Genomic DNA, 25,308 nt, shown 5'->3' on the forward strand with positions numbered 1-25,308 from the left:
CACGTTCCAAATAGGAAGTGATCATGGGCACGCTCCCCGTTTATTCCAAAAGGGATTTTATTGAGTAACTATTTATCAGTAAAGCAGTTAATATTCCAAGAGTAAATTACACTGGGAGAGGGAAAGGTCACTGTGGGGTCAGAGATAAACCAGGGTCACATGGAGAGCTCATTGTAAATTCGGTTGTAATTGTCCTACAGATAAATTGACCTGTGTCTGGGGCTTAGTGGTTTTAAACTATATACTATATAATTGGGTTTTTGTTGTACTGTGGTGGTTGCCTGTTGTCTGTGTTAGGGACATGCTGTCTGTCCGTGATGGCGTGGCCTATTAAAGGTGCCTACAGGGGGCACTATTTAGGGGTCACACCATTTTGAGTGGTGTCCAAATGTCCAGTTTTGGAAAAAGTAGCACACTTAACATTTCCCACAATACGGTGGGAAATACAGTAAAGTAGTGAACATCACTAGTCACTAGACTGGTCAATATAGACCACAATGCATTGCGAGAGTTTGAAAAACAACAGTGGACAGAGACAGGTCTGGACAGAACACGACTGAATAAAGCAGATAGAAGCACTGGTTTATCACACTGCTGATCCTGATCATGAATAAAACACTTAAATAATCCGTTGCTGTGTAAAGCTGCTAGCTGCTGCTTACCTTAGCTTGAGCTGTTTTTTTGCACAGCTCAGATACAAAAGCTGAATAATCCAAGGCAAGGCAAGGCAAGTTTATTTGTATAGCACAATTCGTACACAAGGTAATTCAAAGTGCTTTACAGAATAAGAAAGACATTAAAATCACACAAATCAAACATAAATAATCACAAATAATCATCATAAAATCAACATTAAAAGAGAAGAGTGCAGAATAAAAACCTGTCAGTCATATGCACAGCTAAACAGAACTGTTTTGAGTCTGGATTTAAACATTGTCAAAGTAGAGGCCTGTCTCACATCTTCAGGAAGACTGTTCCAAGTTTTAGCTGCATAAAATTTAAACGCTGATTCCCCATGTTTAGTCCTGACTCTGGGCACCAGCAGGAGGCCGATCCCTGAAGTCCTCAAATTGCGAGATGGTTCATATGGCACTAACATGTCGGAGATATACTTTGGACTTAGGCCATGGAGAGACTTATACACAAGCAGAGCTGCTTTAAAGTCTATTCTTTGAGCTACAGGAAGCCAGTGCAGAGACCTGAGCACAGGACTTATGTGCTCATACTTCCTGGTTCTAGTCAGGACCCGAGCAGCAGCATTCTGGATGTACTGCAGCTGTGTTAAGGCTCGTTTGGAGAGGCCAGTGAGCAGGCCGTTACAGTAGTCTAACCTACTGGAGACAAATGCATGGATAAGTCTCTCTAAGTCTGGCTTTGACAGTATACCTTTGATTTTTGCAATGTTTTTTAGGTGGTAAAAAGCTGCAGATGTTATTGATTTGATGTGGCTGTTAAAGTTCAAGTCTGAGTCCATTATTACCCCTAGATTTCTAGCCTGATTTGAAGGTTTTAGAGAGAGAGACTGGAGGTGACTGCTGACACTTTCTCTATGTTTCTGTGGGCCAAAGATGATAACTTCAGTCTTGTCTGAGTTTAGCTGGAGAAAGTTGTTTTGCATCCACACACTGATCTGTTGGATGCAGTGGCAGAGTGAATCCACTGGTCCATATTCACCTGCTGCTAGTGAGACATAGATCTGAGTGTCATCTGCATAGTTGTGGTAAGACACATTATTGCTGCGTATTAACTGGCCTAATGGCAGCATGTAGAGATTGAACAGCAGGGGTCCCAGGATTGAACCCTGGGGCACCCCACAGGTCAGGGACATTTTATCTGATATACATTTTCCAATTTCAACAAAGTACTCCCTGTTTTCTAAATAGGACTTGAACCAGTTTAGTGCCGTACCAGAGATGCCCACCCAGTCCTCCAGTCTCTGTAAGAGGATCCCATGATCAACAGTGTCAAAAGCAGCACTCAGATCTAACAGGATCAAGACTGAGACTTTGCCTGCATCAGTGTTCAGGCGGATGTCATTTGCCACCTTGATAAGAGCAGTCTCAGTGCTGTGGTGGGGTCTAAAACCTGATTGGAAAACATCAAAGGAGTTGTTCATTTCAAGGAAGTTAATAAGCTGTTGGTAAACAACTTTTTCAAGGACTTTGCCTAAAAATGGCAGATTTGAGATTGGTCGATAATTGTTCAATATTGTGGCATCAAGACTGCTCTTCTTTAGGAGAGGCTTGATAACCGCAGTTTTCAAAGCACTTGGGAATGTTCCAGATTGAAGTGACATATTAACTATGTGAGTGAGTGGTGACAGCAAACTGTTGAGCACAGACTTTAAAAATTTAGTGGGTAGCACATCGAGGCAGCATGTAGATGAACTCAGACTGGTGACAATCTCTTGGACAGTTTTATCAGTTACAGGTGTAAAGTGAGTCAGCTCTAAGTGTCTAGGTGGGTGCTGGGTTGTTATTTGTGTTGTGGAATTTATGGCATTTTTAATACCCTGAACCTTGTCATTAAAGAATACTGCAAACTCATTGCACTTAGATGTGGAAATTAGTTCCAGTCCATTTACGTGAAATCCAGTTTGACATAAACTTTATTGTATCATTATTATCATTATTTATGACACAAATCAAGTTTTCATCAGAGTTAAGCCATTAGACTTTTTATTTTTCTCTGTATGTCGAAATTGCTCTCTGAATGAGACACTATATAATCTGCTAAAGAGTGTGGGGCTATGCAGTGAATGGGGGGTTAGGGGCTGGTGGAGACATTCAGACACAGCTTCTGAGTTTCATTTATCTTTACACAGTAATGCAATGTAAATGCAATAAGAGGTCACCTGTATGGCTATTGTGAGCTCAATGAAGTTGATCCATATGAGACACATCTGACTCCACATTAAAAACTACACAGCCTGAGCTGAAGCACACTGACGCTCACTGTTGAAGCAGTAAAGTCCTGTTGTGTTCATATTAAAGGTGAGGCCCCTGAGGGCCCAGGACCTCAGTGGGCCACTCCATCCTCTGTCCAGAGGGCCGTCTGCAGCTGCTCAGATCCAGTGTAATGTAATGAGATTACATTTACATGGCCTGACAGTAATGAGGATTACCTGTGGCCTTGTGCTAAATGTAATATGTGAGGCTGCACACAGCGTATGCTCTGAGGCACTAACACTGTTATGTGTGACACAATAATGTGAGATGTGAGAATATATCTGTGTGAACCAAACGAACTGTGTAAGAGTCTGATCAAACTGAGCATTTTGGATTTTAACTTTAACAAACACACAATAGTTTTCACTATGGACTCCAAATGTGTCGTTATCTGAAGGGGCCATTCACAGCCTTTAAGGACAAAACACTGACACCAGTCTGACAACAGGCAGAATTAATACATAGTTTCATGGAGGGGTTTTTAGAAAGAAACTCTTTACTACTGTGAAATACCCCTGTGTGCATGTTCTGTGTGCAGTGTGGCCTCCTCTCACTTAGACTCTGTCTGGTCTGGATGGATCTTGGCTGTGCGTGTATTGCAGTCATTGTTATAACCGATCACAGCAGCTCAGGGATTCACCCAGAGCAGTGGACCATGTGCAGGGGGCACCAGGTCCACTCACCAGCCTTCTGTCCCAAAGTGCACTTGAACCACTCAGAGCTCTGGCAACATTACATAGATACTGTAATGTGGAATTATTGTTTTCTAGTTGCCTCTTTAGCTAAATATTCATGTGTGTGCTGTTTTATATGAGTGGCCACTATTGTCGATTGGATCACAGGGCAATATGAATATAGTGGATGGGTAAAAGTGGAAGACAGGGGGACTGATGATGCAGAACGGAGAATCGTAATAAAAACTATGACTTTAAAGTACCTCAGTGGGGACATAGTTCCCGGATCCTGTTCCAGCTCATATTTAGCCCTGCGTTGGACCCTCTACTTCTCTTTGAGGATCTCCTCAATCTCACTTCTTTAAGTCTTCTGAGGAGGAAGCAGAAACTGAGAACAGAGGCAAACTCATCCATCACCCAGACTGAAGGTGAGACTGAGGTGGTCACAGCTCCTTTTAAGCTCCAGGGGTGGATGAGATCCGTCCTGAAATCTAAAATCTCTAAAATCTCTAAAAGTTTTGGGTCTTGGCTGGCACGCCTCTGTAACATCCTGTGGTGGTCAGGGACAGCACTTCTGGCCTAACAGACCGAGGTCCCTCTGTTTAAGAAGGGGGTCCGGAGGGTGTGCTCCAACAACAGGGGAATACACTCCTTACCCTAAGCGGTAAGGTCCAGGGACTGGAGACTCCAACCGATACTCCAAGCTCAGATTCAGAAAGAGCAGTGTGGTTTTCGTCTCAGTCTCTGTATTGGACTGTTGTGATGAAGAAAGAGCTGAGTTGAAAGGCAAAGCTCTCGAGTGACCGGTGAGCTCTGGTTTAGTCCTGGTTTAGATCTCTGGTCCTATTTTCAGCTATGGACAGGAGTTTTGGGTAGTGATCCAAAAGGACAAGGTGGCAGATTCAAGTGGCTGCCCTTAGGGTGAGCAGCTCTGTCACACAGGAGGAGCTCGGAGTAGAGCCGCTGCTCCTCCACGTCATCTGTTCTGGATGCCTCCTGGATGCCTCCCTGGAGAGATGTTCATGTCCCACCAGGAGGAGGCCCCGAGGAAAACCCAGGACACGGTGGAGGGACTATGTCCCTCAGCTGGCCCGGAACCATCTTGAGGTGTCCCTGGAGGAGCTGGAGAAAATGTGTGAGGGAAGTCTGGGGCTCCTGCTCAGACTGCTGCCTCCACACGTTGAGCCTTATCATTATTTGTTAGAGATTGGTTTAACAAAAGTGTCATATTGAACTTAAGGTTCAATAAGTCCTCACAACTGACGTCAATCATGTCTTTGAGGTCGAATATTGGCTACACTTTCTGACGTTATGGTGAAAAAATCATTTCACTTTTGTTTGTTTAAACTGACAGAAGACGCTGAATGCTGAGCCAGTTTTTGTTTGATGTGGATAGGCTCAGTAATTGCAGAGATATTAACCGTAAACCAGGTCAACACATCTGCAGTCTGACAGTTACACAGAATCCATAGTATGCACCAGCATTCTGACCTGTCTCCAACTCAGTTTAAACTATCATGCTAATGCACTCTTCCTGATTCTAAAACAATAAAATGCTTTATAATTACATGCAGACAGTACACAGCAGACTTGACCTGCTTACCGCTGCTTATACAATATATTTCTACAAAAGGGGGAAAGGGAACAGCCCGTTTATAAACCTCTAGCATTAAGGTCATTTATTTTTAAATGAAGTATAGTCTATTTCAACTACACATTGATGACAGCTTTTTAAATGCTCTACACAGCATAATAAATAGCCCATTGTATTATTAAGTCAGTACGATCTGTTAGAGCTTTGGGCGTAGAACTTTTACATCTTATGGAACAAAGCATAATATGGTGAAACACAAACATCATACAGGAGGGCAAGCTGTGAGGGCTGAGGTACTTTCAGCAGGTTCATTAGAGGAGCATTGTGAGGTTAAGTGGTAGAGCATATGAGAAGAACAATGATCCAGGCCCATAGGCTCCACACAGACTGGACTGGACAGTTAAAGAACTACCAAATGCTACACCGACAATTGGGCTGTGGACACATGGAGCCAAACATCTGACTGGAAAATGGTGCTGCTTGTCTTCATGGAGATGTTATTGCCTTGGCTGGAATGTTCCACTGTATTTAAATGCCCCTCACCAGATTGATATGTGTAGCCCTCTGAGTAGAGTTCTACACATCCATCTGGGATGGCTCTCACTAAAAGAGATCAGACCCTGTGATGGGAAGGTTCAAAGCAAGACTTCACGCTGGGTGGAAGCATCACAAACATAGATTGTACATATAAACTGACATAACTAACCTGCTACCTGCCGCACTCCAAATAGGTATTGAGCATGGTACATCATCTTGGTGTTTTCAGTTCACTATTGTGTCCGTAACTTAAGATATAAACATTAATAACTTTCTTTCCCCAAGGCCCCTAACATGTTTGACTGATAGCGTTGCTAAGCATCTGCTCTTTGCAAACCAGCGGTACGGTCGGGAAGTGGTGTTACCTTCAACAGCCTCACTCTGGATTGGCTCTTTGGTTGCTATGATATTCGTGGTTGGAATTCCAAATATGGAACTTTGCTCCAAATTTGTCACACTCATTGGTTTACTTCTTTATAGTTTTTATGGTCACAACAGTAGAACAAGCTTCAGTTAAATCCAGTTGAGAGAACAGCATCTTTCTTCCACTGATACTTAAAGCTCTGACATTCTGCACATTTTTCACAAACTAAATAGTTTGTATTTTCACTAAAATAAGCTGATGTATGTTTGTTGGTGTCGCCATATTCGTTTTGGTTAGTTCGGCACTGGCTTCTGCCCAAACCACAATGCTGCCCTGTGACTGGTCACTATCACAAGTGTTTGTTTCAGCTGGAGCCGAACAAGACAGATTCTAAGGACTTTGTCTCGCAATAATTCCTGTTGTGGACAAGGTTACCATTGTATGACATTAAACTGATCTTTCTCCACGGAAATAACTAGATGACACCCCAGGGCCTAATGACCTGAGATCTGTGGAGAGGTGAGCCCACTTGCAGTAAGAATGTATATATGAGTAATAAATCCAACTCTAGGCGGATGAATGCTAGTTATATAGGTTTAATGAAATACTATGGAACATCCCAGGCAATGCACTAACATCTCCATGGATACAAGCAGGGAACGGCGAAAATTACATTGCACACCTTTAATTAAAAAAAAAGTAAAAATGCTTTCTCATTTACACATAACTGGTCATATTGTGTGTGTGTCCAGAAGGGACATACAAACACACATCCTATTATTTTTATCCTCTCACTGCTTCACCCTTGAGTGTTTTATTTGTTTTCTATCCATTAAAGGTGCACTATGTAACTTTTCTGGTGGTGGCATCTGCCTCCTGCTTGTCTCCAAGGAGATGATATTGCTTTGCCTGGAATGTTCCACAGTACAGCTCGCCTATCCATAGATCTGACCTGTAACTTGGCCTGGTGCAGTGAGCATTTTGTGTGTGGATAGGTAAATGTCATACTGTGGTTATGTCATATAGAGGTGCAGTCTCGTCTGATCTCAGAACCTAAGCAGCGTGAGGCCTGGTTAGTACTTTGGTGTAATCTGAGGGTCACATCATTCAACTCAAAAAATTCTGGCTGTACTTTTCTGTACATCATATTTACAACAGATCAGTTACAGAAAACTCCAGACATTCCCATACAAACACACACAGGTCAGCAGTTACAGGTGGATATACTTTTGTTTTTATTTAATTCTCATGACCTCATGCACAATAACTTTTAACTTGTGAAGTTGTTGTGCATGAGACTTGACCTGGGACGACCTCGTAAACATCTGCTCCCATAATACACTGCTCAGCGCTTAATGACTTCCTGACTCCTTTAGGGGTAACATAAGGTCACATACAGTTTCATTTTTCTGATATATGAAAGTGAAACATGAGCAGTGTTGGAAACTATAGGCCAGAAGTACATATCTGGAAACTTTTTACTTTTTGAGAGCAGGTGTCTATACTTTCTACTCCATTACATTTTTTTAACTGGACTGAAAAGTAAAAAGTACTTTTCATATGACTTGAGGGGTTATTTTTACCATGTTCGAGTTCAAGCTTCTCACAAAATTCATAAGCAAAATTAAGAAAGTGATTTGTATTGTTACTGTGATCAAAATATATGTATATATATATATGTATAATTTTAAATCTATATCACTACATTTACACACATTAAATTACGTCTGTATCTGTACTTTTACTTAAGTAACAAAACTGAGTCCTACATCCATCACTGGTTACCAACAATCAATGAGTGTTTTGATAACACTCTACCGGCGGCTCATCTCCTCCCTCCTATTCCATATCCAACAGGAGGCGCTCTCTGCTGCCTCCCTGAGTCCTTTGTCCTTTCTGCTCCTCTTAGTTCAGTAGCTGTCTGTGGTTTCTAAGGTAATTGGGCTGGGACACCCCTGTATCCCACCTCGACAGGGTAAGGCCACACCTGCCACTCAGTAGCTCTGCATTCCTGCACTAGCTCCCTGTAGCGTTTTCTTCACACCTCTCTTCTCATGGCATTCCAAGTGGGAAGTCAGCATGGTGCGCTTCCGGCTCCAATGAGTCTGGCTCCATTTCACTTTACACTGAAAAACTGTGTCCCCTCTCTCTGTAACTGCCACTGTCAGGCTCGTCACTTTGGTCTTAAAATGTTTGTATAAACCTGCTCTACATGATTATTTCACTACTGTGTGCGTAAATTAAGATATGAACATTAATAACAGACAAGTCAGGAGCCTTCTTTCCCCAAGTTCACTCCAGCTAGCATTAGGAACAGGTTTGATTGACAGCGTTGCTAAACACTCGCCCCCTGCTAAACGAGCAGTGCGGGCAGCAACAGATGTTACTTTCAACAGCCTCACTCTGGATTGGCTCTTTTGTTGCTGTGATACTCAGAGTCGGAATTCCAAATATGGAACATGGCTCCAAATTAGCCCTTATAACTGTTAGCTTTGATGAGATTCATTTGACTGGAGGCGAACAAAGTAAGTGACGTCACACTCTCTCAGTCAACTTCTTTACACAGTCTATAGTAGCGAGTAGTAACTATCTCAACGTAGCGTGGACAAAGTTTTTTCTTTAGGTTTACTTTGAGCTCTCACACTGACTTTGGGCAGACCACACAGTGCTTGAGCTGGACTTGGCCCTGGAGCTTTGACCCCTCCTTGACAAAAGCTGTTGCAGAGGGCACCTTGATCTTATGTTGACATTTCCTGCTCCAAAACATCAGTGAGGACTGTTAGTACCTTGTTCTGATGCCAGCTGTATCTGCCCTGGGCAAGCGCTGTGCTACCTGTCAGAATGTGAGCCACTGTCCCATTCTGGCCACAGAGCTGACACAGTGGCCCATCTCTAATTCGGAATGGCTCACTCCTCCAGAGATCATTCCAGGACTGTATGGAAGCTGGTCCGATGTCGACAAACTACAAGGCAGACTAAAAGAAATAATAGATTTTTTTACCAAACGGAATTTATTCAAAGATGGCTCCGACTGAGATGCAAAACAATATAAACTCTTCACACAACTAAACAGAAAATAAGAAACTTAAATTAAATCTTAAAAAGTTCCACAGTATGATATTAAACATATCTATTGTGCAATTTTCCAGTTGTGCAGTTTTTACTGCACAAAAGTACCTTGAAAAAATACATTCTTTCTGTCAGCTGGGTTGCCTCTCCACAGTTCTGACCTGTAACCTGGGCTGGTGGCATCACCTTCTTGTCTCAATTGAGATAGATACATTTAATGCCATACTGCGAAATTATCCAGGCAAAGTGGTAACATCCATGGACCCAAGCAGGTGCTGGACCCAGACAAGTGACTTTAACGTGAACATATCGCGCTTTAGGTAATGTTCTTATTAGTTTTGTTCAGATCGTGTCACTGTTTAAAACAACCACTGATAACAGCCGTCTCACTGAGCTAACATTAAACATTAGCCAATAGCTGCGCACTAGCTTGACTTGCATGTTATTTGCAGCTGTGGGACAATAGTGTTATGATTGTCCATCCGTGTGTTTGCAGCAGATTCACAATGATATTATGACTGGGGCATCCTCGCTCACCTCCAAAAGACATTTTTAGTTCACATTTTAGCAAGAATGTACAGTTACGCAAAATGTTATGTCATTGTTTAGCTGTGAGCGGGTCTGTGATGTAAGGACTTGAATAGGGTTTTGTGAGGAAACACGTCTAGATAGTATGTTATGTTTCCTCATCATTGACTTCCTCAGACTTGTATTTTCATTGATTCATGTATGTTTGAGTAACAATGTTTTGTCCTGCATCTGAAGTTTGAGTCTTCTAAAATAAACAGTTTTACCCGCCACGTATCCCCGCCCACATCTATGTACTTATAAATTCTTTGAAAAATTCAGACTCCAGGTCATAGATGCAGTTTGGAACATGTTATTGGACAATGAATGAACCTGTGTGTCCAGAGCCTAAACCTGCAGACAGAGGACTCATTCTCAGTATATGGACAGGTCCTCTAAGCTCAGAATGCTCTGTTCCACCTTGTGATGTCATGGAGCGGTAGTTTTCAAGTTAACAGCTCCTTTTACATTTAGTTCATTTGAGAGTGGAAATTCCAGCGCTGAAATCAACCAAATGATTCCAGTGAAGGTGTGTGGAGTTGAAAAACACAGTGGAGCACTTCCTGTATAATCACTCGATAACATCACTAGCTGGAACAGAACCTTTTCTATTTGAGAGAAGAACTCAATATAAATATGCAGGGTTTGTGTGTTAAACATGTGTGAATGAACAAAAACACACCTCCAGGTATATTTGTGATGTGGAAACAGCATTAGAACAGAGATCAGAGAATAGCATAATATGGGCCCTTTAATGATTAGCCGCAGTTGCTGTGGTTTAAGGAGTGACCATTCAGATCAGAGAGAGTCCTTTTATTTTCAAACCAAATGGATTTCAGTTGAATCTGGCAACACAAATGTCAGGCTCATTCTGCTTTCTGAGAACTAAAACACCAAATTATAACAAACCTTGGCCCTCATGTTTAGTGTTTTTGTAATTAAGAATAAATCAGCTTTACAATCGTGACTTGTAAAAGATGAACTTGATTTGAACCTATTTACCTCGTATCTACGGACACAGATAGGTCATGTTTATGGAATTTAAAATCTTCGTCTTATAATAATAATAATACTAATAATTATAGTTTTTTTGTTTTCAGTGGAGCTGTCAGACCAGGGCTGAGTAAAAAACAGCCGGTCTCAGCATGAAGGATTACTCAAAGATGTGTGAATGAAACAGAACACGGCTCCAGGTGCCTTCTGGGCCAAACGGCATCATAAAAGCTCTGTGTGCAGAACAGGAGACAAAAACAGGGCAGAGCAGCAGCACGTCAAACTAAACCATCCAATGAATAGAGTGTGGTGAGATCAGCTCCAGGAATTACATTACACTGTTTTTCAGTTCATCCAGGTACAAACATGTGACCTCTACATAAAACTGAGCAGGACACTTACATTTACTCAAGTACATTTACTCGAGTAACCTATAACTAACTAGATACGATTGTACTTCTCAGAGTAGTTTACAGACAACATACTTTTACTCTCACTTGAGTATTATATAGTACAGTGTAACAGTACTATTACTTGAGTAAATCTATACTAACTTGAGCTTTACATTTGTGTTTCTTGCAGCTCCTTCAGATGTGATTTAGTTTGGCTCATTTTTGTGTCTCTTTGAAAATAAAAAATGACATCCAATTAAAATTATAAATCAGATCTTTTTTATAAATCAAATCAGACTTTTACTTTTGCTTTAAACTTTTTTAGTCTTACTTTTACTTACTCTTACCCACTTCTATCTAAATATGTTTTGGTAATGGAGGGATTCATAAGTTTAAAGTCTCTGTACCTGATTTTTACCGTTTTAAAACGTGAAAAACAGAACTAGTTCATTTTAAACAGTTTGCAGTGATCCAAAGTTGTTCCTCACTTCCCTTATGCATTCAGAGCATCCTAATGATTCACAGAGATGAGTTTATAAGCACTTTTCACAATTTTCAGAAATCAGAGCAGAGTTTTGCCTTCACTGTAAAGCTAACAACAACTAGCATGCTAACCACACTTCCTAATTCTCCAGCAGAAAATCCTTTATATTTAGATGCAGACAGCACCTGCTCCTACAATATATCTGTACTGGGGCATGGCACATTTTGCTCTGAGAAGTAAGTTTTTTGGTACCAGACTCACCCAATTATTTCTGTGCCTACTTGCAACTGAGTATTGGTGCTCAGCTCTACCTGGGGCAGTAAAGTGAGTAAGGGGCCATTATAATGTTTTCCGTGGGAGCTGTAGGTGTGTACCTGTATATGACTCCATGGAGATGCAGGAACATAAGCGCAGACGTCACCTCTGCAGCGTAGAACCTGGAGCGGGCCTCATCAAACTTCCTGGACCTTTGGATCTGGAACATCAGGTCTCCTCCATTCACATACTCCATCACGAAGAACAACCGCTCCTGGAGAAGTACAAACACACACGGACACACACACATTTAACACGTGTGCGAGGGGACATGTCTGGAAATGTGTACTCTGTCATCTATGTACGTCACTGCAAAAGTTGCCAAACCTTCTTGTCAAAGCCTGATCTTGCCAGATCTCAAAACTAAACAAGTCTGGGCCTGGTTAGCACTTAGATGGGAGACTGCTGTGAATACCAGGGACCACAGTGGGGCATCAGTGGCAAAAACTGTCCTAATGTGTGATGTGTGGGTGAATGTTGGTGGTGATGGTGCAGATTGTCAGCCTCACTTCAATTTGCTCCAGGACAGATGTGGCTACAATAGAAGTTTAACACCCCCGAGTGTGGAGTGAATGAATTGTGAATGAAAGTTTAGATTCTATTAACTGGCCTAAAGTTTTTTTTTGTACTTGTCACTTGTTCAGCTCTGACAGGGTTCTTTAAGTCACTGCCTTATATCTGTCTGAAGTGAGGAGCTAACTACACTGACACTAACACACTCTAGTTGTTTTACAGTAAGGCAGGCATGACCAAACTGGCCCAGGGGCCAAATGCGGCCCTCAGACCAATTTTTTTTGGCCCTCAAGTGTCCAGGTGAATTGGCCCGTATTACCTTAAACAGACCTTTTTATTTTACATTTCTGAAAATCTACTTACTGCCCATATCAAATATTTAATGGGTCCCATTGAGGATGAGCATGAATAAAGATCTAATGATTCAATCTAACTTGTAATAATAACACAGATATTGACTGTATTGGCCACCAGTCTATGGCCCTCAATTGGCCCTCAGCTTTGTCTGTGTTTTTATATGTGGCCCTTAATGAGAAAAGTTTGGACACCCCTGCCGTAAGGAGTATTGGTTATTAGTTAAGTCCACTGCACGGTCACCTGAGTAATCAGTCCAAACCAAAGAAAACAATATGGCTAATTAGAGTATGCTATTTATTTGTTAGATTACAAATTAGGAAAGGAACGATGCAACAAATGACCTAGGAACAATTCACACCTTAGGGAAGTTCAATGGACTTAACTAATAACAGATACTCATTGCTCTAACAACTATGGTGTGTTAATTTCAGTGTAGTTAATCAATTTTCCATGAATCTCTTATTGCGCCGTCTGGAGTGTTCCACAGTATAGCATCAATGTAGCTATTGTTGTGGAGAAAGGAGATAGTTGTCTCTTTTTTTTTTTTTTTAGCAATACACCTTTTGAAGGGAGAAGGGAGCGAAGTTCAGGGAAAGAAGGAGTCTGATTTGTTTGTTATTAATGTTCATATCTTGAGTTGCGGACACAATTGCAAAATAAAAATACCAGGATCATGTAGAGCAGGTTAACACGAACATTTTAAGACCAAAATGAAGAGTGTGACAGCAACAGTTACAGAGAGAGTTAATTAATTGGAGCCAGAGTCTATTGGAGCCAGAAGCACGCTAACGATCACTTCCTCTTTGGAACATGGCTAGCAGGTTAGCTATGTCCATTTGTATGTACAGTCTATGGATTATGTAGACACATTCCCACTCTCAGTTTAAACTATTTTAAACAGGTCTGAGTCTTGGTTGTTTCTCTCAGTGATTAGTTTGTTGTTAAAATGAGTTCTCTGTCATATAAATACATATTTTTTTAAGTATTTTAAACGGCTCTTTGAGATGAACAGATCTAAAAAATTTGGATTACATAAAAGAGTCCCATCACTATAACAAAGTAAATGTTTAAATCCCACCATAATGGACACAGATAAACTTGGCTTTAACATGTCTCCTTTGACCCAGTTCCCGAGCGCCCAGCAGGTGTCCGGGAAATTCCTGAGTCATATTTACCGCAGTTAACCTACACTATTTAAACACAAAACATAAGACCCCCCTCCACCCCCATCCACCCCCTCTCCACCCCCCTCCACCCCCTCTCCACAATCTGCACACCGCACCCTCGGCTCTGTTCCTCTGGTACTGTAATGGGCGCAAGGGAGAATGGACCACTTCCTGAATTCCTGCCTGTTTTCTTCATATAGGAAATGTGTGTTATATATGTGTGTGTGTGTGTGTGTGTGTGTGTGTGTGTGTGTGGTCATGATATTTACAGCTCGTATATAAGCCACAGGAGGAGTCTGCTGAACTCAAATGAGGGGCTGTGACTGAGGCTGGTTTGATTAGACGTTTTTAGCCGATGCCATTATCCGATATGTGTCTTGTTTTCATTGTTCTAGAAATAGTTACAAATTATATCTGTAATTAATTTGTATCAGTGGACAAACACTGAGCCACTGTCGCCCTCAACTGTCGTTATCATTTTCTATGTCCTTGAGGGTGATTTTGAAGCATTTAAAATCACTATCAAATGCACAAACTGCAGCAGCTCCTGTGTAAAAAGTTTGCCCCTGTCTCTCCTGTACTACATTATCTCAAAGTTGGAGCTCTCATGGTTGTGATAGCACCAGCAAAACAGCTTCATTTGCATGTCCTCTGCCTCAGATTCTGTGCATGTTGGTTAAAAAAGGCCCCATTTTGCAGATTCATTCACTCATTGGAGCAAAACTGTGCTGTGTCTTCTGTAGCGCCTCTGTAAGAAACACTGTTGGGTTTTTGCTCCACTTTTAGCATTATGCAAAAACACTTTATAAATTAGGCCCATAGCGAATCTTCAGACATATTCTACAAAACTGACTTTTCAGAGCTTTTAAACATGTTCTATTTGTTTCTTCTCATTAAGCGTCTGAAGTTGTATTTGGGGTAATTCATGTTTGACTAAACTTTATTCTTCTGTATTCAAAACATCATAATTCTGATCTACCCCTGTTTTCACAGACGTACACACTTCAGTCTCCTTTTATTTTCTTAATTTGTGATACCCGTAAGATTCGGCAGCATCACATAGTCATGTCAACACACATTTTTAAAAAATCCACAACTCACAAGTGTGATGTGCAGCTATACATCATTTTTTTATGATGATGTTTATGGCGACATCAGCTCCCACTGGGCACAGCAGTTTTCTAACGCAGAAGTCAGATATTACATGAAATAGACTCTTGTGAGCTTTAAACCATGTTATAATGCTGTTACCTTCTCAAAAACAGACCTAGAGTTGTGTTTTGTTTCATTTACACATGCCAAAGTAACACTTTATTATCATCTGTCTACATCTCCAATGCTCAAAATGCTCTGTTCCACCTTATGATGTCATCAAGTGGTAGTTTTCAAGTTAACAGCTTCTTTTACCTTTAGTTCAGTAGAGATGGGCAATTCCAGGGCTGAAATGATCCAAATGATTCTAGTGAAGGTGTATGGAGTTTAAAAAACACAGTAGAGCACTTCCTGTATTACCACATGATGACATCACAAGGTAGAACAGAGTGTTGTTGTTTTTTTTGAGAGAAGAAATATGCAAGGTTTGTGTATTAAACATGTGTGAATGAAACAAAACAAAACTCCAGGTCTGTTTGTGATGAGGAAACAACATCAGAACAGAAATAAGAAAACAGTGTAACATGGGCCCTTTAAATAGTTTCAGATGAATATTTTGATTTAAAATGTGCAAATTATATCATAATGATCCACAGGTGTCAGAGATTATAACTACAGAGCACACACAAGAACAATATGTCTGCTTTAAAAGGCGTTCAAAGATTTTTGGTGTTAATAATAATAAAGAATAATTGAAAACATTCTGCCTGAAAACAAAATACTCATATTTCCAGAATTTTACAAACTGTATATAGTCTGATTAGTACAAAATGTGAAATAACTTTGAGTTCAGTTGTCTGCTTGTGCCCCTTTAAACTAGCAGGCCTCCTCTTTGACTCATACCACACAAAATTACAAAGGCAGCTTTCAGTTTCAGCCAATCAGAGCGAAGGACACTTACACAACCGCCCGCATTGGCTGTGCAGGCTCTTATCTGACCCAAAAACTCACATCTCGCCTGGCCACTTTTCTGACAGAGGGTAGAGCAGCCAAAACTGTACTCGAGTGAGAATACAGTTACTTCAAACACTATAACTCAAGAAGAAGTACAAAATAGTGGTCCAAAACAATACTCAAGTAGGAGGAAAGAGTTTAACTGTTTGGCTATAAGACAAAATGGACTCTGATGAGCTTTAAGTCATGTTATGATGCTGCTACCTCATCAAAAACAGACCTGGAGCTGTGTTTTGTTTCATTCACACAAATCTCCAAAACTGAAAATGCTCTGTTTCACCTTGTGATGTCATATAGTAGTTTTCAAGTTGACAGCTCCTTTTACCTTTAGTTCAATAGAGTTGGGCAATTCCAGGGTTGAAATGATCCAAATGATTCTAGTGAAGATGCATTGACACAGAGGAGCACTTCCTGTATTATCAAGTGACATCACAAGGTGGAACAGGGGTTTTCACAAGTGTTTTCTGTCTGAGAGAAGAACTCAGCCTAAATGTGCAGGGTTTGTGTGTTGAACATGTGTGAATGAAATGAAACACAACTCCAGGTCTGTTTGTGATGAGGAAACAACATGTAGAACTTAAAATAATGGCTATAAGTAGAAAAAGACATTATTTTCCCTGTACTGGAATCTGGTGTAGAGCTCCGTCTACTGACATCAAAGGGAATTACCATGGTAAAAAACTAATCTTAGCTAATAATGAACATGCCCCCACATGCTAAAGTTGGCAAGCAGCAGTAATGCACATAATCTGATGGCAGAAATGCTTTGAAAGAGTCAAATTGCATATTTTCGAAGAGTTAGGAAAATGACTTTTTTACAGAGTCGTAGAAGGTTGAATAAATAACTTATATGATTTATTATAAACACCAAATAAGTACGAATGTTGTAGATTTAGAATAGTTTTTTATGGTTTAAATCTGCTCTTGGTTTTTGTGTCAGTGGCATAAATGAGTATCAATATTATCGTTTATGGTCTATATTTACTTCAGTGATATATCAAACTTCAAAATGTGTTATCAGCTATCTGTATGAGGTACCGACAACTGCATGGCTGTTTCCATATTGTCAACATAAAATATATAACTGATGTTGGAGTAGAAGTACAGTCTCAGGAAGCTACTCAGAGAAGTACAATGCCATGAAAAAGTAGCTGAGGTAAATGCGGTGTCTCCATTCCCACACAGGTGATGAGTGTCTGCTCCTGACATAATGACGTCAGGTAACAGCCGGATTCGTTGGAGAGAGTGGCGTCTGGTCCGAGCCAAGCCAAAGCGAAGGAGCTCCAGGATAAATGTGCTATGGTTTATTCTGGTGAAGACAAAAACAGGGCTGCTCCAAATGTCCACACAATTATAGGACAATTTCAGCTCATTGTTGCCAATTCAGCTCAACTGGATTGTGAACGTCTGACCATGTTTATAGCCTAATGTTTGATTCTGCATCAAGTTTGCCTTCTGCATTTGACCCATCTTCTACTCATAAAGAACTGGATAGTAGCAGTTATAGAATTTGGCGCCGCTTTCCACATTTGGAATTCTGACCGTGAGTATCATAGCAACCAAAGAGCCAATCAGGAGCGAGGCTGTTGAAGGTAACGTCCCTAATGTTCATATCTTGATTTGCGGACACAATAGCGAAATAAAACTACCAGGATCATGTAGAGCGGGTTAATACGAACATTTTAAGACCAAAATGACGACCCGGATAGCAGCATTTACAGAGAGAGGGGCGACAGCTTTCCAATGTAAAGTGAATTGAAGCCTGAGTCGATGGAGCCGGAAGTGCGTCCATGATCACTTCCTGTTTAGAATGCGGCGACTAGCAGGTTATCTATGTCTTTTTATATATACAGTCTATGTCTTCAATGTCGCTGGGGTGACGTGTCAGGAGCAATAGGGGCCCGTCTCCAGGACTTGAGTTATGGCTTGTTCAGGACAACCTTAGCTGTAGGATTTGATCCATTAGGTATGGGAGTTTTGTTTCATTCGTGCTTGTTTTAGTGATGCGGGACTGAAATCATGGTTGACAGCTATTTGGAGTTGACTTTTTGGGGCTTTTAAACAAGTCATACTGTTATATCCTCATCAAGAACATACCTGGAGTTGGATTTTGCTTCATTCACACTTGTTTCACAAACCCATTAATCCAAAGTCGTCTTCTCTGAACACTCAAAAATGCTCAATTCACATTTCACCTGGATTGTTGCCTCACAGGTAAATATCCAGACTTCTCCTGTAGTTTTTAAGCCCATAAACCATCACCAGACTCATTCTACAGTCAAATGTGTCCAAATATATTTTAATGGGCCCATTTATAATGCTGTTTCCTCATCACAAACATGTAACTTGCATAATCTAGGGCCTTTGAAACTGATTAAACATGTCAAAGTAATAAACCATGTGTTACCTATAATCTCTGATATATGAAAAACTAAATAATTTTACTAACAAGACAAGATGACTATTCTTAATGCATGGCTTTTGCCAACATGGCGCCAACAGATAGATGCTCTGTAGTTTGAGCGGGTTTAAGTGAGCTGTGTGTTTGCTCAGACGATGATCTCGCCAAACGGGTTTACTCAAAGTTGTTGAACCTAAATACAACTCCAGGTACAGTCATTTAAATAACGGCTGTTTGATCACACTTCCTCATACTTTTGAAGTACTTGAATTTTTTTTTAGTCCTTCTCAAGTTTAACCGTTGTTTCCAGCAGCACCCTCTATCAGTAGACTGTCTGTACCAAACAGCAGAACAAACTAATATGGAGAGAAAATCAAACTGATGATATGATATTTTGGTAATGGTTTGGTTATTTCTTTCTTGAATGCAGCTCTATGTTCAAACAAAGACTCTTTTCCCCACCTACACCTCCTACTGGCCAGACTCAGTAATGCTCTGAGTGGTGCATTATGTAACATTTCGGTAGAGGGCTACTTTATTTATTTATTTATTTATTTATTTATTGGTTTATTTGACAGGGACAGTGTACATTAATAGCACTTGACTCCATATACATGTTATTGTTTTTCTTGGAATGTTCTACAGTGTGGCATTTAATAGAGACAAGCAGCCCACATTATTATTATTATTAATTATATCGGCTTTTGGTATTATTTTTGTTTTTGTTTATGTTTGTAAAGTTGTTGTGAAAGACAGGCCCAGTGTAGAGATTTTAGAACAGATCTGTGGTAGAGATGCACAATATTACTCTCAAAAGACATAGCCCACAGTTAGCGTCAGAGGAAGTCAAGCTGTTACTACCCACATTTATACCGCGCCCCATGGAGCGTGTCCTCGCTGGTTGGCAGCATGGCAAAAGAATCTTTCCTCAATAGATTTAGAATGATCTTGAGCTGTATCAGAACAAGTATAAGACACATAGACTAGTGTACACCCATGGACCACTATGGAACCTACTGGACCATATGGAAGTATAAAAGAAAGTACTACCATTCAAAAAACTTTAAGAAAGGCGGGTGGTTTGAGTCATCATGAGAATATTTCCAGATGTGCTATCTGCTGATAGCAGAGGATACGTCACATGTTGCGATAGCTGTTGTCGCCTGTGTGCCTGTGCCTGTGTGATCCCTCAGGTGTGATCAGAGTAAAACTCATTTTATTTTTTTCTCACTAGACAAAAGGTGATTTGAGTTTTTTTGTCCTGTTAACAGAATAGAAATTTCTTTTACTATTCCCTGATAAGTGGAGACCTAACTACACCAAAAAAGCTGTTGGCCCAGCGCTTATATCAGTCCCCACTCAAATGAGGATCTTTTTGTTTCATTCACACATGTCTAACACACCTTCACTAAAATCATTTGGATCATTTCACACCTGGAATTTCTGATCTGAACTAAAAGTAAAAAAGTAGTTGTTAACTTGAAAACTACCACTTCATGACATCACAAGGTGGAACAGAGCATTTTGAGCTTTGGAGATGTAGACAGATGAATAATAAAGTGTTACTCAAACATGTGTGAATGAAACAAAACACAACTCCAGGTCTGTTTTTGAGGAGGTAAGAACATGTAATATGGCTTAAAGCTCAAAAGAGTCAATTTGTGTAATATAGGAGCTTTAAGTTTAAGCATGTAGTCAGTGTTGGAACGTAACAGAGTAAAAGTAGTAAAGTACTGTACTTAAGTATAAGTTTTAGGTATCTGTACTTTACTTAAGTAAATTGTTAAGTGGATACTTTACTTTTACTTCACAACATTTGAGAGCAGTATCTGTACTTTCTACTCCACTACATTTTTAACAGGACTGAAAAGTAAAAGTATTTTTTATTATTATCTGAAAGCTGCTGAAAAGGCTGAGGGTTTATTTTTAATACATTCAGAATTTGAGCAAAAATACACAAATAAAACAGAAACACAATTGATCCAGTGGTTTCTGTTGAACAAAATCCAGCACAGATTTTTATCAAAATGACTACATTTGAAGCCTTATAAGAACGCAAAATCTGCACTAAATACTTTTACTTTTTAAATAAATTGTTAAAAATGTACTTTTATACTTTTACTTTTGTTTTTCTTGTGATACTTTTACTTTTACTTGAGTATACTTTGCTCCAATATCTGTACTTTTGCTTAAGTAACAGAACTGAGTACTTCTTCCATCACTACATGTAGTTTTGATATTAGTTTTAGTACTGTTCCGTATCTGACTCCAGGTGTGTTTCTAAGTTGAAACCCACTTTTCAAACTAAACAGACCAGAGTTGGCAGAACATGGAGAGTTTCCTCGACATCCTCCAGTCACTGTCACTGGGCCTCACAATTAGCTGTTACATAAGTGTCCGCCTAGCAACCTCTTCTCTCCCTCTATTTCTCTCTCTCTCCCTCCTCATTCTCTCCGTCTCTCTCCCCCTCCCTCCCTCTCTGCTCCCCATGACTTTAAACAGGATGTGCAAATAGTTTGTTTAAATGTACCCGAGTCCCAGCTGGACCCACCCAATCAAACATGAAGAAACATTTCCTGTGTGCAATTACAAATGTACAGACACTGCTTCCACACGCTGGAGTCAGATAGCATGTTATTGTCTACGCTCAGCTAAATCAGCTAGAGCCAATGCTACACTATCCTTACACTAATCAGTACACAGGGTTTTATAGCTCTGGAGAATTAACGCCAACGTTTACAAAAACACTGCAGTTAGTCTCTGCTGTGAGAATCAGTTAAAGGAGCTGTACCTGATTTTTAACATCTTTAAAACTTGAAGAACTGAACTAGCTCTCAACTGTTTATTCTCAGTGATGGATGAAGTACAGATACAGAGGTAAAAAGTTACTCAAGTAAAAGTAAAAGTATCATGTGAAAAAATCTGCTTAAGTAAAAGTATTTAAAAATGTACTGTAAGAGTAAAAAGTAAAGTGTTGTTCATTTCATAAAGTGTAAATGTAGTGATATAGAATTAAAATGATACATATTTTGGTCAACAGCAACAATATGAATCAATGTCTTCATTTTTCTTATGATTTTGTATGTATTTATTTATGTTTTGCTCAAAGCCGAAGCTTAAACTCAAAAATTTTAGTCAGGATATTACAGTGAACATGGTCAAAATAACCCCTCAGATCATATGAAATTTACTTTTTACTTTTCTGTCCAGTTTAAAAATTAATTAAGTAGAAAGCACAGATACACAGATCTCAAATGTAATGAAGTAAAAGTAAAAAAGTATCTACTGTAAAATGTCCTTAAGTAAAGTACAGATATCTAAAAATACCCCTTAAGGTCAGTACTTGTACTTCATTATGATCCGCCACTGTTTATTTGTAAAGGTCCAAAGTTATCCCTCACTTCCCTAACACATCACTAGCATGCTAATCATTCACGTGTCTATAAGAGAGTTTCAGCCGTCACAGTGATGCTAACACAAGCTGTTTGTGCAGGATAAAGTGCTTTATATTAGGATGCAGACAGTACACAGAGGTCCCATTTTAACATTTATTACATGAAAAAATTAGCTGACCTATTTACTTCTTTGACTGAGCACAATTTAAACATGCACAGTGTAACTTTTCTGCTGGAGGGTCTGCCACCAGCTTGTCTCCATGGAAACTAGGGCTGTCAAAAGTTTTGAAAATCTGATATTAATCAATACTAAAAATAGTATCAAAACTAGAGCAGGTATCGATACAAAAAAGTCCCATTGACAGGACAGAAACAAATCTTTCCTGAAGATTTTTAGAATGATTTCAATGTTCGAATGCTCCACAGTCAGGCGTTAAACTGTTCTAGTCAAATTACAGGTTAGCTCTATGGAGAGGCACCTGTAATTGTGTAAATGCAGGATAAGTCTAACACCAAACTGTGCAGCAGAGGGTAGATCCCCCACCAGAAATGTTACATGGTGCAGCTTTAAACATCTGCAGAAGCATTAAAAATAAAAAATACTCATCTTTGCAAATGTGGTTTTAAGAGGAGACACTAAGGCAAAACATTTTTGTTTGTTTTTTTGTTTTTGTTTTTTATCTCAGCACACAAGCTTTCAAAATGTTCCAAAAGCATTCATATGAATTTGGCAAAACATAAAGAAGGATTTGTTCTCTTATTCCAAGTCTCATTTATTAAAGTTTTAACTCAAAAAATCCCTCTGTGTAGTTTTTAGTATCTAGTATGACAACAAGATGAAGCAAGAAATTTAAACCTGGCTCTACACATGTTTCTGTTTTGAATGCCCCAAATTTGGTCATTTTTGGTAATTTTTACTCATAAAACGCCTTATTTCTATATGAAAACATTGCAGGATTAAAAACCTGTAATACATTTTGTTTCTTACATTTATGTGAGTGAACTACAGCAGAAGTTTCAAATGGATATCTCTAAATGTAAGCTTTTTCCTAGTCACCTGCTGCATCTGGCCTTAAAGCATTTTTCTACATCCATATCACAGACTGTATATACACATGGACATAGCTCCAGTTCACTTTACATTGAAAAACTAAAAAATGCTCTACATGATCCTGGTATTTTTATATTTATTTCAGGTGCCTTTTTTTCCCTGAGGTCACTTCCGCTAACACGTTTGATTGACAGCGTTGCAAAGTGTCTGCTCCCAACCAGTGATGAAAGGGCGTTACCTTCAACAGCCTCACTCCACATTGGCTCTTTGGTTGCTATACTCACGCTCAGACTTCCAAATATGGAACTCTGCTCCAAATTCGCCCGTATAATCTTTAGCCTCGATGAGCTGCATTTGACTGGAGCTGAACTGTGGGTGACCTCACGCTCACTTCTTTATACAGTCTATTGTCTCGCTTTAAAGTCCTTTTCTACGTTCATCTGTCCTTGAGGAAATGAGTTGAGAAATATGACCTCTGACCTTTTGTACAAGAGTCTACTTTCAGTGGTACATTTAATGTGAACAGTCAGAGGGTTTCTCGGACTACTGTGATACTGAGCCAACACGGAACACTGAAATCAGCCTGTTTTATGAGCTATGAAGTATTTTTTTATATTTTCAAGCCCAAGGGATTTATTGGACAGAACAGTAGCGTGAAATGGGGGGAGAGGGGAGAGATTTGTGGGCTACTGCATATGTGGAGTGTTGTTCTTTCATTCAAACACTGACCTGTTTTATGAGGTCTCTTTTACATTTCACAGATCACATTTTGTTTATTGGCGCTGTTTAGGCACTCACCTACTATCTGCTGCTAGAAGGGGGAATGAAGGTCAGATGCCCTCCCTGTGTGTCAGATGCCCTCCCTGTGTCTCCATGAGGTCTTATTCTGCATAAAAGCTGCAAACCCTGTAGCTTAGATCTTTACAAACATGTTATGAAATGTGATTTTAATATTAGTTTGTCAGATTTCAGTCTTTTTGGCAGTTCTTCAAGGAGTTTGAACAGAATACTAACACTGAAACATAAATCACAAATCTAATTATAGTAGCAATGCTTTCCAAAAAAATTGCAATGCGATATTTTGTCCAAGTTGTTCAGTTCTAACCACTTCTGCCTCGCTCCGACGGCACACAGAGCTTCAGCGCAGACGAGTCTTGATGAATGTATTTTTTGTAGCTTTTAATAATTCCTGCGTTTCAGATCACAACATTCTATAGATACTTTATACAGATGGGGGCAGCTAAAATGAATATCGTTAACATGCAGATTTTTACTGCAATATAGCCAGGACTTGGGTCTAGTCACTGATAGAAATGATCAGGTTCAGCGTTTATGATACGGGTCCAGATTATACACTGTATAAAGAAGTGGACTAAGTGAGTGTGACGTCCCCCAGTGTTCAGCTCCAAATGAAGCTCATTGAGGCTAGAGCAGTTATAGGGCGAATTTGGAGTCAAGTTGCATATTAGGAATTCTGGTCACGAGTATCATAGCAACCAAAGAGCCAATCTGGAGCAAGGTTGTTGAAGGTAACGCCCCTTCCTGCCTGCACAGCTGGTTTAGCACAGAGCGGGCGTTATTAATGTTCCTATCTTGATTTACAGATACAATAGCTAAATAAAAATATATAAATAAAAATGGATGGATGAATAATCAATCAGCAGCTCGTGTTTAGTTGATCAAGAATCTCTTTAGTCGACTACAGCCCTAGAATAAATGCAAGATAAGTTTAATGCCATGGCAACAAGCATGTGGCATTGACTCCTCCAGAGAGTTGCATAGTGCACCTTTACAGCAAAGCAAAGTTGAAAAACAAATTCTCTACGGCATGCAGTGGACTTGCTGACCTCCTCTCCCGATGGGACATGGCAGGTTTGGTGTTAAGTGTCCTGAGGAATGTACCATGAGGACACAGTGGAGACAGAGCAGAGCTGGCATATGTTTGGCACCGTGCAGAGCCTCTGGATGGCACTTGTTCACTAACTTGAGCTCATTTGTCAGGATTAAGTTTTTCAAAAACTAATCTTGGGCAAGAATACACTCTTATAACTAACGTGAAAGTTCTAACCACAGCCTGTATAAAGAAGTGGACTGAGTGTGACGTCACCCATAGAGTTCAGCCTATGGGGACCCCGGGGAAAGAAGGCGACCGATTTGTCTGTTATTATTGTTCATATCTTGTATTATGGACACAACAGCAAAATAAAAAACCCCAGGATCACGTTGAATTAAACACGTAGGTTAATATGAACTTTTTGAGATACTACACAGCCCTGCTCTCTTTAGCGGACTCTATAAAGTCTCAATCCCAGTGCGATTGGGACAGCTCACTACATTCGGGTCATGTGACTCTGCCGTACATAATGCAACTCAATACTTACA

General features: G+C 40.0%; 1 protein-coding gene across 1 annotated transcript in view; it reads right to left on the reverse strand.

The window, feature by feature from the left end:
• LOC117382348 (protein kinase C epsilon type-like) overlaps positions 1-25,308 on the reverse strand; it is an 84,391-nt gene that overhangs the window by 16,048 nt on the left and 43,035 nt on the right. Inside the window, exon 12 of the mRNA XM_055227439.1 lies at positions 11,997-12,151. Coding sequence (XP_055083414.1) covers positions 11,997-12,151 — 155 coding nt within the window. The remainder of the gene's footprint in view (positions 1-11,996; positions 12,152-25,308) is intronic.

This window comes from Periophthalmus magnuspinnatus, chromosome 15 (genome assembly GCF_009829125.3).
Source record: "Periophthalmus magnuspinnatus isolate fPerMag1 chromosome 15, fPerMag1.2.pri, whole genome shotgun sequence".
Lineage (NCBI taxonomy): Eukaryota > Metazoa > Chordata > Actinopteri > Gobiiformes > Gobiidae > Periophthalmus > Periophthalmus magnuspinnatus.